This window comes from Eptatretus burgeri, chromosome 11, assembly GCF_056783735.1.
Source record: "Eptatretus burgeri isolate ZD-2024b chromosome 11, Ebu_testis_v1, whole genome shotgun sequence".
Lineage (NCBI taxonomy): Eukaryota > Metazoa > Chordata > Myxini > Myxiniformes > Myxinidae > Eptatretus > Eptatretus burgeri.
The window spans coordinates 78,842,576-78,858,612 of NC_140971.1; the positions used below are offsets into that span (position 1 = coordinate 78,842,576).

A 16,037-nucleotide genomic window follows, 5' to 3' on the forward strand; every position below is an offset into this window, starting at 1 on the left:
TATAAACATACACAGCCTTCATTGGGAGTCTCATGGAATATGGCTCCCTATTGTGGACAGATGCTACCATTTCAAATTTTGCCCACCTTGAGACCCTGGAATACAAGGCCTCCAGGTCATTGAAATCTTGCATCAGGAAGCTGAGTCTCAGGGTCTGCTTCTTGTTCACAAAAGGCAGTTTAGTGGCATTAAAGATGTTTACCGGCTCATTCTGGTCTTGCTCCTCCTGCCTTCTCAACTCCACCAAGCCTCCTGCCCTCAAGATCACATGCGTCCTAACAGAAACCCTTTCTTTGTTACCCTCTCAAAGTATAAACTCAATGCTCACCACCATTTTTTCATACCTCTCTTTTCTCACCCGTTGACGCATCTTCTTGAATCCATTGTCTCAAGTTCCTTCGAGAATATCCAGTCTGCTGCCAAAACCCTTACAGACACTCCCATTTCCCACGACTGGGCTTCACGACACCTGCTGAGACCCTGTTCTCATTTCTCCTACAATTTCCTCTATTTGAGCTGTGTTTCATCCATTTTCCCTGTTGATTAGTCCCCTACCGGTTTCACCAGAGGGGACTATAGGTCTGCCCCGTCCGTCGATCTATCCGTCCTCGTCCGTCCTACCTGTGGTTTTTCAGTCTTTTTTTTCTCATACCCTTAAACATTTTCAACTAAAACTTGGTGCATGGCTTTATTATGAAAAGTAAGAGAACAAATTTGAGTTTCAGGGCACGTCATCAATTTGTCACACAGTTATGCCCTTTTTAGACATGGGAAATATCACATCAGTAGGGAACATAGATTGCAAAGCAATTTTTGCTCTGTTCATTCTGCTTTTCCATGCACTTCAATTACCTGTATCAAGGATAGCAAAAAAAAAACAACAGAAAAATGTCATGTTGGCCTATTTGGCATTCACATCCAACCATTCAGCTTATGATGCTAGGCTGCCAGGTTCAAATCCCACATACTGTCATAGTTTGTCTGTTGTCGATTAATGTCTTTCCATTACGTGACCTTCAAAATGATGTATGAATGTTATCAGTGCCTTTCACGCATGCGCGGTGTGTGCGTTTTCAGTGACTCGATTCTGTTGGCGATTCTGTTGGAGAAACGTGCAAGTCAAATAATCTTTTTAACATAATTTGCAGCATTTAAACGAAAGAATGGCAATTTCAGGATGGTTAACTGCAATTGGTGTGTTCCTGGATGTAAATCGGACTCACGGAAATATGGAGAAATATCCATGGATGAGACTGAGAGGTTTTGAGTTCCTATCATGTCTTGTTTTGTAACTGTAACAACACTCAGTATAGCGCATACTTCCGCCAAGCTAAACAATTCACGTTTTGTATCCCACCGATAGGCATGATCTGAACCAAAATTTAATTGGCTTGTTCTTGTCACCTCACCAACTCATCCACCTAGTTTTGTCATAACTCGTCCACAAATTTTTGAAATATCATGCTATGCAGTATACAGATTTGGCCCAATCTCTCAATGGTGAAGAATCACTTTAAAAAAAATTTAATTCTCATATCTGGATCCGGATTCGGATCTTCACCAAAATTGATTTGTCCTTGTCATCCACCCAACGTGTCTACCAAGTTTCATGTGAATCTATCCAAAACGTTTTGAGATATCGGTCTATATATCGTAGCCCCATCACTCAATGGTGAAGAATCACTTTAACAAATCTTCAGGTTCGATCTTCACCAAAATCGAATCAATTCTTCTTCCTTGTCACACACCCAACCAAGGTTCATCCTAATCTGTCCACAACTTTTTGAGATATCCTGTTCACAGACAAACAGACAAGGGTGAAAATGACTTGATGGACAACCTGATACATCCAGCTCCCACGTAAATATAGCTGGCACAAGCTTTGTGTATCTTCACGTCATGAAAATGTCCTTTGCCGAAGAGTTTGTTTCCGTTACATTATAATGATGCACAGCATCATCTTTCCAATTACAGAGATCCAATAAATCACCAAGCCTGCCATACTCACAGGAGGCACTCCCATAAGGTTTGAAGTCTATTCAATGGTAGCGATCCGTCGGGGGTTTGTGGAGCACACGCCTGTCCACTTGAGCTTTGCACCGGCCCACATGCTCGGGAGTTTGCAGTACAGGCAGCTGCACGTTCGGTGAGCTGAGATTGTTCTCCAAGTCTTTCATCGTGCAGAGGCACAGCCCTTTCTCTCAGGTACTTTTCCAAGTATTTTCAGCTTCTTTTAGAAGCTTTGTGAGACATTTTAGGTAACAATCTTTATCTCGCACGCACGATATACTTGATGGTGCTCTGAACACCGCCATTTCTACGGGTTTCTGCGCATGCACACTGAGCATTCTGGGGCGGATTACATCATTTTGAAAGTTGAGTACTGATACAAAAGTACACTGAAGTCTCCTAATATAATCCTACATTTTACAATTAATTTTTTCATCCTCCATGAGCCTTGTGATACTGTGAAAAAAAAAACATTCACTTTAATAAAGGGAATGATAGTATGGGTATCCTTCATATTCTTTGAACAAGCATGGATCTCCATTGGAATTATTTCCAAAAAAATTCAACTAAACATTTTAAAAAACAAATCCAATCGAAAAAAGAAAAACAAGAAAACGGACTCTTCTTCTGTCATCGTATCAAACAACATCATTAGATTAATTCAGCCAAGGGCTCCTTGTCTGTCAAATTATTTGCACGAGATGAGTTGCATCGAAGGAAATCTTTTCAATACCATCATGAAGCAGTTTTCCCAAATCATTCGCTTCTACATCTGTGGCACTCCGATCACGCAATAATAACTTTGCATTGAAGGAGCAATCTTATCTATTTGGAAAGGTATCAGCCAAACTTTAAGATGACTTTTTGTCATCACCTCAATTGCAGGGAGGAATATAAGGAGTAGGCAAGGAGACACCCAAAGGTGAACATACAAAATTCAACCCAACACCGAACCTTGTTTTCTTTGATTTTCAACCTGATGTTTGTTTCCAAAGTTTCAGGGCAGTTTACCCTAGCCAGAGGAGCAAGTATTGCCTTTTTTGGTACATAGTGTTTTTTGTACATGAGACTTGAGGAAGTCAGGAAGCCACGTGTGGAGTTGGCCTTGGATGCCATAGGCAGAGAGTTTGGAGAACAAGGCAGGGTGCCAGACTGTATCGAAAACTCGAGATATGTCTCGAGAGAAGGCCCTGATCTCATGTCTGACATTGCGCATATTCCAGAGACAGACTTAACAAGGCACTACCAGATTTTAGAGGAGGGAGACAAGTTTGAAAGTTCAATCTTGAGGTTGAATGGATGTTGTTTTATGGTTCTCCTGTCATCGTATCAAATGCACATATACTTGTTGCAGGCTCTTTTGAATGCACAGAGAATGCCTTCAATAGGATTTTCCTTGCAGGAAGAGAAGGCAAGTTGCTTCAGAGCAACTGCCACACCACAGGATTCAGTGTACCATGAGCAGGAAGAAGGGAGAGATCCAGGTCACAAAATTCACAGATTGAGTCAGTCCGATGGAGTCACAGAAGTCCTTTTGCTGAAATTTCATGGCTGGTGAGAGAGGGGCAGGCTGAAGGGGGAATATGGGAGGGGGTGGGATGAGGAGGGAAGCTTTGAGTGGTTGGGATGAGGGAGAACATGAAGTGGAGGGATTCTGAAGAGGGATACAAATAGGAGGTATGGGGTTGGAAGGACGCAGGCTTGTAAGACATGTGGGGGAGGGTATTGACATGGATGGGTTTGACACCATTAAAGTACGTGAAGGGGAAATGATTGTCATGAGCAGACAACCTCTGCAAACTGGACTGCTCAAGATTCCTATTCTGGATATATGGAGACAAAGATCATGGGATGGTGGAAATAATTATTGTTGAACACACGGAGGAAGGTGGTGCTGTAGATATGGCAGGGGGGCTGATGGATCAAGTGTTTTGGTGAGAGACAGGTTTGGAAAATAATCCTTGTGAAGAACAACAACAATAGATTGTGGTGAAGAAGAAGAAGAACACATGGAGTGCTGATGATGGAGAAATCAGGAAGGGGAAGCATTTTGAAATGTATTTAAAAGCTTTTAAAGGAAGCAGTGTTTCCTTCAAGGAAGATTCAGTTTGAAGAAATTGAGAAAAGGAAGAGACAAATGATGAAGTACAGGAAATACAGCCACAATAAATTTACAAGCAGATTGAGAATCATATGTTGGAGTGAAATGTGAAGTTTTTTTTGCGGTTTTTTTTTGAAGCAAGGAGGTGGAATAGGATGAAGTTGAGGAGGAGGCCGAAAGGGAAATACTTGGGAGAAAAGAAGTGGAACAAGGAATGCGGCTTCAAAACGGACAAAATATGTACACTAGCTAAAAAAAATTGGAAGGAGAGTTCATATATTCATTATATCCTCTTGAAATGTGATTACGTCTATTAATTACGTCTATTGTTATTATTTACGGAACACACCGGCACATATAAAAGTCCCAGCGAGGGGCTGTAATCTCTGATTGCTCGTTCTCCCTCGCTCTCTCTCTCTCTCTCTCTTTTGTTGTTTAATCTTCTGGCCGAGAGCCTATTTTCTAAGTTCTAACCTTCAAAAACACTCTTGCACAGAACGTTATCAAAGCATTCCAAAAAGATGGCCTTGTTGTGATTGTTACACAAACACTCCCGTTCATTAAACCATCGATATAATTTGTTGCTTGTAGAGGGTGATATAAGCAAGCAGGTAGAAAATATTAACAAAACAAGAAAAAGATAAAATCTCCAAATATTTACAAGTACATTTAAAAACACAAGCATAGTTCTTATTTTAAGATTCGGAAGATAAACTATAAATTACAGAATTTGAGCAAAAACAATATGATGATAGAGAACAGGAACGAAGAGCTAAGTTGGATTCCTGTGCTGACTTCAATGTATTCATTAACTTCCCTGATTATTGCCTTTGTTTACACACAGAACCTTAGCAGATGGTGTAAAACTACAGCCTCAACCCGTTAATCAATTTCAGTGGATTCTTAAAAATTTCCAGGCATTCTCATTCCAGAAACTTTTAGAAAGAATCAAGTTTCTTTTTGATTTTTTTTAAGACTTATTCTTCCCCAAGGGAAAGAAAGAAAGGAGTTGGGGTGGGGGGAGGGGAAAAGGTTGTTGGAAGAGAAAGAAATATATATGGCTACCATTCATGGAGCCACAAAATGTAAGCACCAACTCTAAGCCGACTATTTTACATCTGCTGAGTACATGCAAGGTGACCACCTACCGGCTTGTGGGAGTTTTGCCCTGTTGGCTGAAGGTTGGCCCTTTCTTGCATTCCGTTCAGGCTGGTCCACCTTCTCAACATCATCGTCACAGCTGTCAGGGGAAATCGTATGCCCGTTCTCTACAGAGAGCTTTGACACTGGCAGCGGCAGGTCCAAACCTAAGAATCAGGACTCAGGTTAAGTCTCAGCCACAGGCATATTCAGTGTATCAAAAATGTAAAAGGGGATTCATCGAGCAACTTAGCTTCGAAGCACACAGCTTAAGAAATACGAACATAAACAAAATGTATTGGACTTTGCAACCGTGCCGTTCAATCAATTTTGCTGTAGCCCAAGTCACAGCGAGTAAATAGCACAAAGCTTGAGGTTTTTACCTTCTTCTGACACATCCCGAATGAGACCACGGCGAATGAGCTCGTTACGGCTATGCCTGGTGGACATCTGTCGTTCTAATGCTGAAAATACACATGAAACAATAAATCAGATACATATTAGAGCTTTAATAACAGTTGCTGTTCTAGGAAACTGGAAAATTCCACAAAATGGTAGAGTTGATCAATGTGTAAAACCAATTTCAAGTAACCACGCTGCCTGACCATCACAAATTTCAACGTGCGACACCCGGATACCTTTCATGGAAATCCCACAAGTGTAGGTATGCAACGACTCGTAATTTATTCTGGAGGCATTTTTCAAGTCAGGTAGAGACCATGAGTCCATTTCACAAGGACTGCCCCAACAGCAAAACAGAAAGAAAAAAAATGACAAAATCAGTACCTGCAGATGTTTGCTCAAACTTCTCACTTGGCTTCTTCTTCCTCCATTTCCAAGGCTTGAAGAAGCGACTGAAATTGTTGAGCTTGCCATGGCGTTTAATGGACGGCGTACTGCAGTCGGACGCGACTGACACCGGCCTCTTTGGCTCTGCAGAATCTGCATCTTCACCTGTTGCAAACAGCTTGCCATTAGAAATCAACCTAAAAAAGCTGTGTTTAACCATGATTTTTTTTTCCACAATGTAAAAGTCTTCAACCTAAATCTACAAAACAAAATAAAAACGACAGCGAAGTCGATGGCACGCCATCAAAAATCCCCATGCTTCTCACCTAAAACAAAGGTGAAAGTTGGCAAAAAGTACCACCAGGAATGACCCAATATCAAATTTTGAGTTAAATATATATTGTTACGGATCTGGAAACTATGTGCATTCAACATACAGGTCCCAAAAGTTAGTTATGCCGTTAAGTACATGTGAGATAGAACTCCTCCTTTTGTCTAGTGGGAGAATCAAAGGTGTGCATTGCGAGGTTGATTTAGCTAGGTTATTACATCTAACAAACCACATATCCTCCAACGAAACATCCAAGGGTACCATCGCGCTTGTGGCCCTCGGTTCGTGGGCCACAGCGCACCATTGCCTGAGGCGGAATTCCGACGATGGTCGAGGCAGTTACACCACGTCGACCTTCCTCAAACATGCGTGGAGGGGAGGGGCGGCTTTCTCCGGGTATGGCCGAAACCCCGCCCAGAAAGGGTGGGCCCGTGGGAACCCTGTCCAATCAAGGCGGACAGTAACGTGTGCTTCAGCGAGCCCCGCCCTGGACGGGGGCTCTGTTGTTGCCTTTTGTTCGTTCTGAGGAGATTGGGGAAGAGAGGAGCGCGTCTGAGGGATTAGAGAAGAAAGGAGCACATAGGTTGGGTGCGTCGTGTCGTGTTGTTGGTGGTTCGTTCATCGAGTTGGCTGGTTCTTTTGCTCGCGTTCGTGGAGGCTTCGTGAGTCCAGTCTGTGACCCTGATCTCTGCCTGGGGACTCTGACTGCCTTTTCATATCGGGTTTTCGTTGTCTTTTCATATCGGGTTTCCTTGAGGTCTTCCCTACTTCCTGTTTATGTGCAGATCGTTTTTCTTGTATTTTCTCCTTTTTACCACAAGTTTTTATTTTCACCACTTTTCCCTCCACCCTCCTTCTATCAACCCCAACTCTCCCTTCTGTTTCATGTCTTTAAAAAATAAAAAAACATTTTTAATACAACAAAAAAAAAACCCCATTTCCTCCTCACCTCGTCCCCATGAAACCACGTGACTTACTGTACCGACTCTTCTTCCTCCTCCTTCGTCTGCTAATCCACCATTTTCCTTATACTTTTGCGGACCCACATTCACCATACACCTTCACAGTTTTTTTTCTTCAACCATTCCTTCACCGAATCATACCTAATCTTTCACAAAACAAAAGAACAACAAAACAATTTCTTTCTTCTTTTTACTTCTCACCTTACACCTCCCGTAACCACGTGATTTCTTTACCCCCTCTTCTCTTCCTGGAACTTTCGCCGACCTACCATCTTCCTTCTACTTTAGCTGATCCAAATTTACCACGCACCTTCACGGTTTTTTTTTTCTTCAACCTTTCCATTACCTATCTTCCCTAACCTTTATCAAAACTAAAAAAAAAGTCTCTTAAAATGTTTCAATTTCCTCTTTCACACGTTTGGTTCCCATTATTGTACCATAATTCACTCCTCGTCTTGTTCTTCTTTATAAGACTTTTCAATTCGACCTTTCCTTCATGCCATGTCAAAAACGTCCCACTGTTTCTTTTCAACGTTTCTTTTCTCCATTCTCTTCATTCACCTTTATTGCATCCTTCAAGTAATGTCTTTAATCGCATCTCTGACTTTAAAAAAATTTTAATTCCAGTTTGCAATGCATGTTCATGTTCCATCATTCGTCCCTTTTTTCCAACTTCAGTACCAATTCACCACACCTCCTTACAGCTACCTCCTCACAACCACTCACCTGTTATACCCCCCTCCTTACCCCTCCAATCTAGCCTTTCATCCCACCTCCGCTCTTAGTGCCTCTTCAGCGTCTTGTGCTTTAGTATCATCTCCTCCTCTGATGTCCCAAACTGTGTGGTATTCTAACATCTGTGGGCTCCATTCTAACCTAACAGATATCTCATTCTCCCAATCAGTACACTCAACATTTCAAACATGCTCTTTCTTTCCTCTCACACCTCCCCCTCCTCCCAACCCTTCAAATATTGCACCTCCCCTGCCTGCTCCCTTCTTCACCATCCCACTGCCAAGTCTCATCCTTTCCCTCTCCCCACCTCTCCCCTCATCCGACCCTCTCCCCTCATCCGGCCCTCTCTCCTCATCCGGCCCTCTCCCCGAGCTCTTCTGTAATCTCTCACACACTGTCAACATCTCTCCCTACCTCCCCCCCAACCCTTCCTCCCTCGTCCTACTCTCCCCCTCCCCTCCCCTGCACCCAAAGCCTCCTCCCTCCCTCTTCCTTAACAGTGTGGACCTCAAACATCTGGGGTCTTCGCTCTAACCTAACTGATCTCTCCACGTAGGTTACCACTCACAAACCAGACATAACGTGCCAAACAGAAACTTTCCTCCTTCAAAACGTCTCTGATTCCTTAGTTTCTCTCCCTGGTTACTCCTTTCTTCGGTATGACAGCCCTGAGCCTCGTCCTGGTGGAGGAGTTGCTCTCTTTATCGAAAACTCTATTCCTCACTCTCCATGCACTACCCTCACTCCTCCACACCCTCAGGAATATTTCTACGGCTTCCCCTCCACTCCCACCTCATGTTTATGTGTGTGTTGTACCGTCCACCAAACAGTTATGACTCCATTAACACCTCGCTCATCAAAAACATGGACCAACTTCAATCCTCTCATCCCAAGCTGTCTTCTACTGTCTCCTATCCGGTCTCGCCCCCCCTGCTCTGTCTGCGATATGTCCCCCCCCATATTTCGAAGTTCAATGTCCACCAGCAACCCCCTTCTGGTAAATCTAACAAAATCACGAATCACTGCTCACGTTCACACTTTCATTCCTCATTTTTCCCACCTTTGGAATGAACTCCTACACTCTCTTCAATCCCTTTCTTCTCTCCAGGTCTTCAAAACAGCTGTTCATCACCACCTCTTATCTTCCCCCATCCAAAACCATGATCTTTCCTACCCCCATGAATCCACCCCAAACCCACCTTCTTCAAATTTTGACCAATTTCCCTGAAAATATCTGTTGTTCCTCCGCTCCAATTGGTTCATCTGACGACATACTTGTCAAAGTAAACATCTCTGGCTGTTATTAGGGAACCACCTCAGCGTCGTCGAGTCTGGCATTTTACTCAGGCAGACTGGCAGGGTTTTCAAGCAGCCATCAAATTTTCAGACTGGTCTCCCATCTCTACTTTCTCCAACATCAACTCATCCTGGGAATTCATTCAAATAAATTTGCTCTCTCTCATGCACAGATTTATCCCATCTCGTCTTGAGTTGTCCTACCCTTCCTCCTGCCCATGGAACACGGAAGCTTGTGGTGTGGCAGTTGTCCTGAAAGAACTTGCCTCTCATTCATGGAGGACAAATCCAACTGAAGGCAATCTCAGTTCCTTCCACAAAGCTTGGAACAAGTGTGTGTCTAGCCTGAGGAGAGCCAGGAAATATCTCTCATCTCAAGTCTGCGCTCTCAAACCTGTCTCACTCCTCCAAATCCTAGGGGCATCTAGTTAAGTCTGCTTCTGGTGAATGTTCCACTTCCATCCCCTCCCTTCCCTCAAATGGCTGCACAGCTGACACTGCACGTGAAACGCTGAATACCTCAACTGTGTTTGCTTCTAAATCTTGTGTTCCAAACTCATAGCTTTCTATAGATAGAATTTCTATAGAGATAGAACGACTACCTTACACAGTCACACCCAGCTGTTCCTGGACTCTGTGTCCTTTTCTCCTGACAAGGTGGAGAGCTTGCATTCAAACCTCGACTGATTCTGCAACCAATCAAGACAGCATCAGTCCACGTGTCCTAAAACGTGCTCTTGTTCACCCTCTCTCTGTTCTATTCACCCTCTCATTTGCTCAAGGTCATCTGTCATCTGCTTAGAAATCAGCAAACATTACCACCCTGCATAACAAGGTACAAACACAGATTCTTGCAACTCCAGATCAATCAGCCACCTCCCAATCATCAGCATGGTTATGGAATCCATCATCACTTCAGACATTAAATCCTTCCTCTTCTCCAATGGCCTGATTTCCAATCATCAATTTGGATTCAGACCAGTTCACTAGCCTGTACTTGCTGCTCCTGCTTTCCCAACAATGGATGGAGGTCCTCAATGCGAGACATGAGATCAGAGCCATCGCCTCAGACAAATCACGTGCTTTCTGTATGATCTGGTCCCCGCCCTGCTCACCAAACGCCCTTTCCATGGTATCCAAGGCAATCTCCACTCATGACATGCAGACTTCCTCTCCTGTTGCAGTCAACATGTGGCCCTCAATGGAATTCTCTCATCCCCTCTTCCTGTCCAGGCTTGAGTTCCTCAAGGCAGTGTTCTGGGCCAAGTGCTCTTTCTCATTTTCATCAATAATCTCTCTGAATCTCCAGAACATTCTCTTCATCTCTTTGCTGATGACTCCACCCTCTGCCGTACCATCTGTCATCCCTAAGATCGGCAAGCAGCAACCGCTTCACTCTCTGAAGATCTGGACAAAATCACAAGCTGGTCCAACAGGTGGAACATGTCTTTCATTCCTGACAAATCTCACACTCTCACAAAGTCTCTCCAAAAGGAAACAACCATCTGGAACACCCTCCCCCCCCAATCGGCTTTGTAACAATCCTCTTGAATAAGTCTTTTCATTCAATATTTTGGGCCTCACTATGTGCCATGGTCGTTCCCGGGAAAGCCACATTTCTAAACTGGCCTCCAAAGCTAGTCGCCAATTGGACATCCTCCATCATGCAAAGTCCTTATTTGGCACACCTGAGCTCCTAACCACGTACAAAGCTTTCATCTGCAGCCTGATGGAGTACTGTTCTATCCTTTGGGCTGGTGCTCTCGCCTCTCACCTTTCTCCGCTTCACGCTGTGGAAACCGGAACATTTAGGATCACTGGTATCTCCCGCAATGAGGCTGATTCTTTGGGCCTCTCACTCTCTCATCACAGGCAATTTGGTGGTCTTTCTGTGTTCTGCCGTCTCCTCTCTAGCCTCATCCCCCTCCCACCCCCTCCCCAGCTGTCTGTTATCTGTACCACCCATATTTCCACAGGGTGCTCAAGGTCCACCAGCAACCCCTTCTGGTTAAACGACCAAAATCAAGAATCACTGCTCACCTTCATTCATTCATTCCTGTTTTTTCCCCATCTTTGGAACAAACTCCCACACACTCTTCAATACCACTCTTCCCTCCAGGTCTTCAAAATAGCTGTTCACCACCATCTCTCATCTTCCCCCATCCAAAACCACTATCTTTTGCACCCCCATTCATCCACCTCCTTCATATTCCCTGCTTTCCTTCCCAAAAGTCCCTGTAGTGTCTGTCCATCTTGTTTACTCTGTGCACCCCAACCCCATCCCTTTCCCTTCCACAGATCTCCTTGTGTGTCTATTCCCCACTGTTTTGTGCTTCCATCTCCCGTCCCTCTTATCTCCTGCTCCCCTTGTAATACATTCTGTGCGTTAGCTCTGATACGAGCCTTGACATTGTATATAATAAATATAAACTAGTGATACACGTGCACATGCACGGGATAGCAGTTCAACAGAGCTGGTAGCAGACGACAGACCGTACACGGGGAATGACAAAAATACGCATTGTGCAAAATGCAAGTGGTACTATGGAACGCCAAGACTTCCCAAACATTGTCGGCATGTCCGCTAAGTGCCACGGCAATTTCATAGGGATCGTGTGACGGCGAGCCGAGTTTTTAGTGTGCAAGCTTGGTATTATAATAAATATATATATATATATATATATATATATATATATATATATATATATATATATATATATATATATATATTGTTATGGATTTCAGAATCCAGTCTGATGAATGCATCCACACATCCAAGTCCTCAGACATTTCCTTAAAGGCATGTTCAGATTAGTCCCATCCCCATGTCTAATGGGATCTTAAATGTGATGTGTTGAGAAGGGTAAAGGATAGATCCCCTCTCTTATGGGAAGCTTTTTTTCTTTACGACAGACACGTTTACACACATTTCTTTAACGAGCTCTGAAGCCCGCTCTCATTTTTCCTCAGCAACATTCTTTCACGAGCTCTGACGCCCGCCTTTTTTGAGAGCGCACGGGTCGTCATGGTAACCGTGCACAATTGGGGCGGGGTGAGCTTGGGGCGGACTGCGCCCGCGGAGATGGCCGACAGATATAAAACGAATGGAGGTCCGTTCTGAGGCGAGAGGAAAGCGGAGGTGAAAGAAAGCGGGGCGAAACAAAACGGAGCGAAAGAAAGCCAGGGAGGGAGAAGAGAATGAGAAGTAAGCTTGAGAAGCTCGCAAGAAGCGGGTGTAAGTGCGCAAAAGAGAAGGAAGCAAGCGTGTGGTGCGCGTGTGGGTGTGAGCAGCGCCGCCAACAAGTGAGGCACGGGTCGGTCACCAACACCAGGGTCTAAACCCAGTACAGACGATCTCATTGCCCTCCAGACGTCGACTGGCGTTCAAGGCTGTTCGCGAGAGGGTGCACGGCAAGGCTGGGTGCTGGCGACGGACGTGACACGCACGCACACATTTCAGGACGTTTTCACTTCACGAACAACTACTTTCTGGTGAGTGAGACTATTCTTTCCCCCCCCCCCCACCCTCCCGAACGATCTGTTGGGTACCCATGTCTGTGTTTAGCTGTAAGTCAACCCCCGATAAGCATCTGTTCTTTGTCTCTTTCCTGGCATTTTGATTGATTTTGCCTTGAAATTAATTCATTTATTTATGCCAGAAAATAAAGTTCTTTTAATTGATTTATTTATTTATTTTATTATTAATAAATCATTTGTCGATTTCCAACCTATCCTTGTTTGTCTTTTCCTTCCATTGGTCTAGCATTGTCCGAACCAAGATAGACTGGGAGGTAATTAACCACAGATTTGACCAAAAATAGTCGGCATGCACCAGCGGTTAAAATGCTCAGCCGACCTAATTAAAATCTAATTGAGATAACATCGGTGCTTTGCCGAGGGCACGCTCCCTGCTCAAGTAACCACGCGACCTCGAGTTAAACGGAATAATTAGACGGTGGACACTGGAACTCGTGGTTGACTGGGTGGCGTTCGTGGTTTTAAAACAACCCACTGTACCAGAACGTTAATTTTGAGCAGTGGCCCCAGGTCCGGCTCTACCGAGGATTAATCCCCGAGTGATAAGCTGGTGTCTCGGTACCCATGGCCGCAAATATATATATATATATATATATATATATATATATATATATATATATATATATATATATATATATATATATATATATATATATATATATATATATATATATATATATATATATACATACATACACAGTGGGGAGAACAAGTATTTGATACACTGCCGATTTTGCAGGTTTTCCCACTTACGAAGCACGTAGAGGTCTGTAGTTTTTATCATAGGTACACTTCAACTGTGAAAGACGGAATCCAGAACAAAAATCCTGAAAATCACATTGTATGATTTTTAAATAATTAATTTGCATTTTATTGCATGAAAGAAGTATTTGATACATCAGAAAAACAGAACTTAATATTTGGTGCAGAAACCTTTGTTTGCAATTACAGAGATAAGACGTTTCCTCTAGTTCTTAACCAGGTTTGCACAGACTGCAGCAGGGATTTTGGTCCACTCCTCCATACAGATCTTCTCCAGATTCTTCAGGTTTCGGAACTGTCGCTGGGCAACACAGACTTTCAGCTCCCTCCAAAGATTTTCTGTTGGGTTCAGGTCTGGAGACTGGCTTGGCCACTCCAGGACCTTGAGATGCTTCTTACGGAGCCACTCCTTAGTTGCCCTGGCTGTGTGTTTCGGGTCGTTGTCTTCTGGAAGACCCAGCCACGCCCCATCTTCAATGCTCTTGTTGAGGGAAGGAGGTTGTTGGCCAAGATCTCGCGATACATGGCCCCATCCATCCTCCCTTCAATATGGTGCAGTCGTCCTGTCCCCTTTGCATCCCCAAAGAATGATGTTTCCACCTCCATGATTCATGGTTGGGATGGTGTTCTTGGGGTTGTACTCATCCTTCTTCTTCCTCCAAATACAACGAGTGGAGTTTCAACCAAAAAGCTCTATTTTGGTCTCATCAGACCACATGACCTTCTCCTATTCCTCCTCTGGATCATCCAGATGGTCATTGGCAAACTTCAGACGGGCCTGGACATGTGCTGGCTTGAGCAGAGGGACCTTGCGTGCGCTGCAGGATTTTAATCCATGACGGCGTAGTGTGTTACTTATGGTTTTCTTTGATACTGTGGTCCCAGCTCTCTTCAGGTCATTGACCAGGTCCTGCTGTGTAGTTCTGGGCTGATCCCTCACCTTTCTCATGATCATTGAGGCTCCACGAGGTGAGATCTTGCATGGAGCCCCAGACCGAGGGAGATTGACTGTTGTCTTGAACTTCTTCCATTTTCTAATAATTGCGCCAACAGTTGTTGCCTTCTCACCAAGCTGCTTGCCTATTGTCCTGTAGCCCATCCCATCCTTGTGCAAGTCTACAATTTTGTCCCTGATGTCCTGAGACAGCTCTCTGGTCTTGCCCTTTGTGGAGAGGTTGGAGTCTGATTGATTGAGTGTGGACAGCTGTCTTTTATGCAGATAACGAGTTCAAACAGGTGCAGTTAATACAGGTAATGAGTGGAGAATGGGAGAGCTTCTTAAAGACAAAACTAACAGGTCTGTGAGAGCCGGAATTCTTACTGGTTGGTAGGTGATCAAATACTTTTTTCATGCAATAAAATGCAAATTAATTATTTAAAAATCATACAATGTGATTTTCAGGATTTTTGTTTTAGATTCCGTCTTTCACAGTTGAAGTGAACCTATGATAAAAATTACAGACCTCTATGTGCTTTGTAAGTGGGAAAACCTGCAAAATCAGCAGTGTATCAAATACTTGTTCTCCCCACTGTGTATATATATATATATATATATATATATATATATATATATATATATATATATATATATATATATATATATATATATATATATATATATATATGATAAACATTTAAAACAGTGCCGATTACCTGCCTGTAAAAAAAATAAAAAAGACTCCAGAGTCGATTTCTATAATACCTTAGCTGACATCGTCCATTGAGAATCCATTCGTTGGTTCAGCAAATTATATCAAGAGCTTCTGCTGTCATTCTTTACAAAAAACAGACAAAGGCAAGTCCGTATTTCTGCATCTAGTTTGTTCAAGTTGTGAAGAAAATGACCACACATGTACTCACAAACTGTGTGCATGTGTGTCTGATTTTTTTCTGGGATCTTACAGACAGCATTAGCGTATTTTGAACTATATGGGTATCGACTATTTTGAAATTCTAAAATCATCATATTTTTTAACAGCAATGACATTGTGGTATATTTATTAAGCAGCAAAAAAAAAGAAGTCAGGAGCGATCGAGGAGCGGTCTGTTGCGTTATACACTGCCCGGGTATGCCTGGTTCAATTTTTTTTCATCGAATTGAAAAAAAATTTAAATTTACCTGGAGGCTTGGATTAATTTGAAGCAACTTTTACTTCTTTGGCATGCCACTGATATATAATATAAATCATGCCACCAATTTTATTTACTCACAAACCTAAATTTTATGTTTAAGTCATTACCCTCTCCGAAGGAGAGGGTATTGCACTTGGGTTGGTTTGGCTGTCTGTTTTTCCGCACAGAACTTTCGTGTTTTTCTCCGCAACCGCTTGTCGGATTGAGACAAAATTTTCACCGTTGGTGCGACTACTCATGT

At 43.2% G+C, this 16,037-nt stretch overlaps 1 protein-coding gene across 4 annotated transcripts in view; it reads right to left on the minus strand.

Annotated features, from left to right (window-relative positions):
• Positions 1–16,037, minus strand: part of LOC147017450 (phosphatase and actin regulator 2-like) — a 113,059-nt gene that overhangs the window by 20,374 nt on the left and 76,648 nt on the right. For all 4 annotated transcript variants that reach the window (XM_085847119.1, XM_085847118.1, XM_085847120.1 and 1 more), the window contains 3 exons: positions 6,038–6,205; positions 5,635–5,715; positions 5,260–5,418 (listed from right to left, as the gene is read on the minus strand). In XM_085847119.1, the coding sequence (XP_085703245.1) occupies positions 5,260–5,418; positions 5,635–5,715; positions 6,038–6,205 (408 nt within the window). The remainder of the gene's footprint in view (positions 1–5,259; positions 5,419–5,634; positions 5,716–6,037; positions 6,206–16,037) is intronic.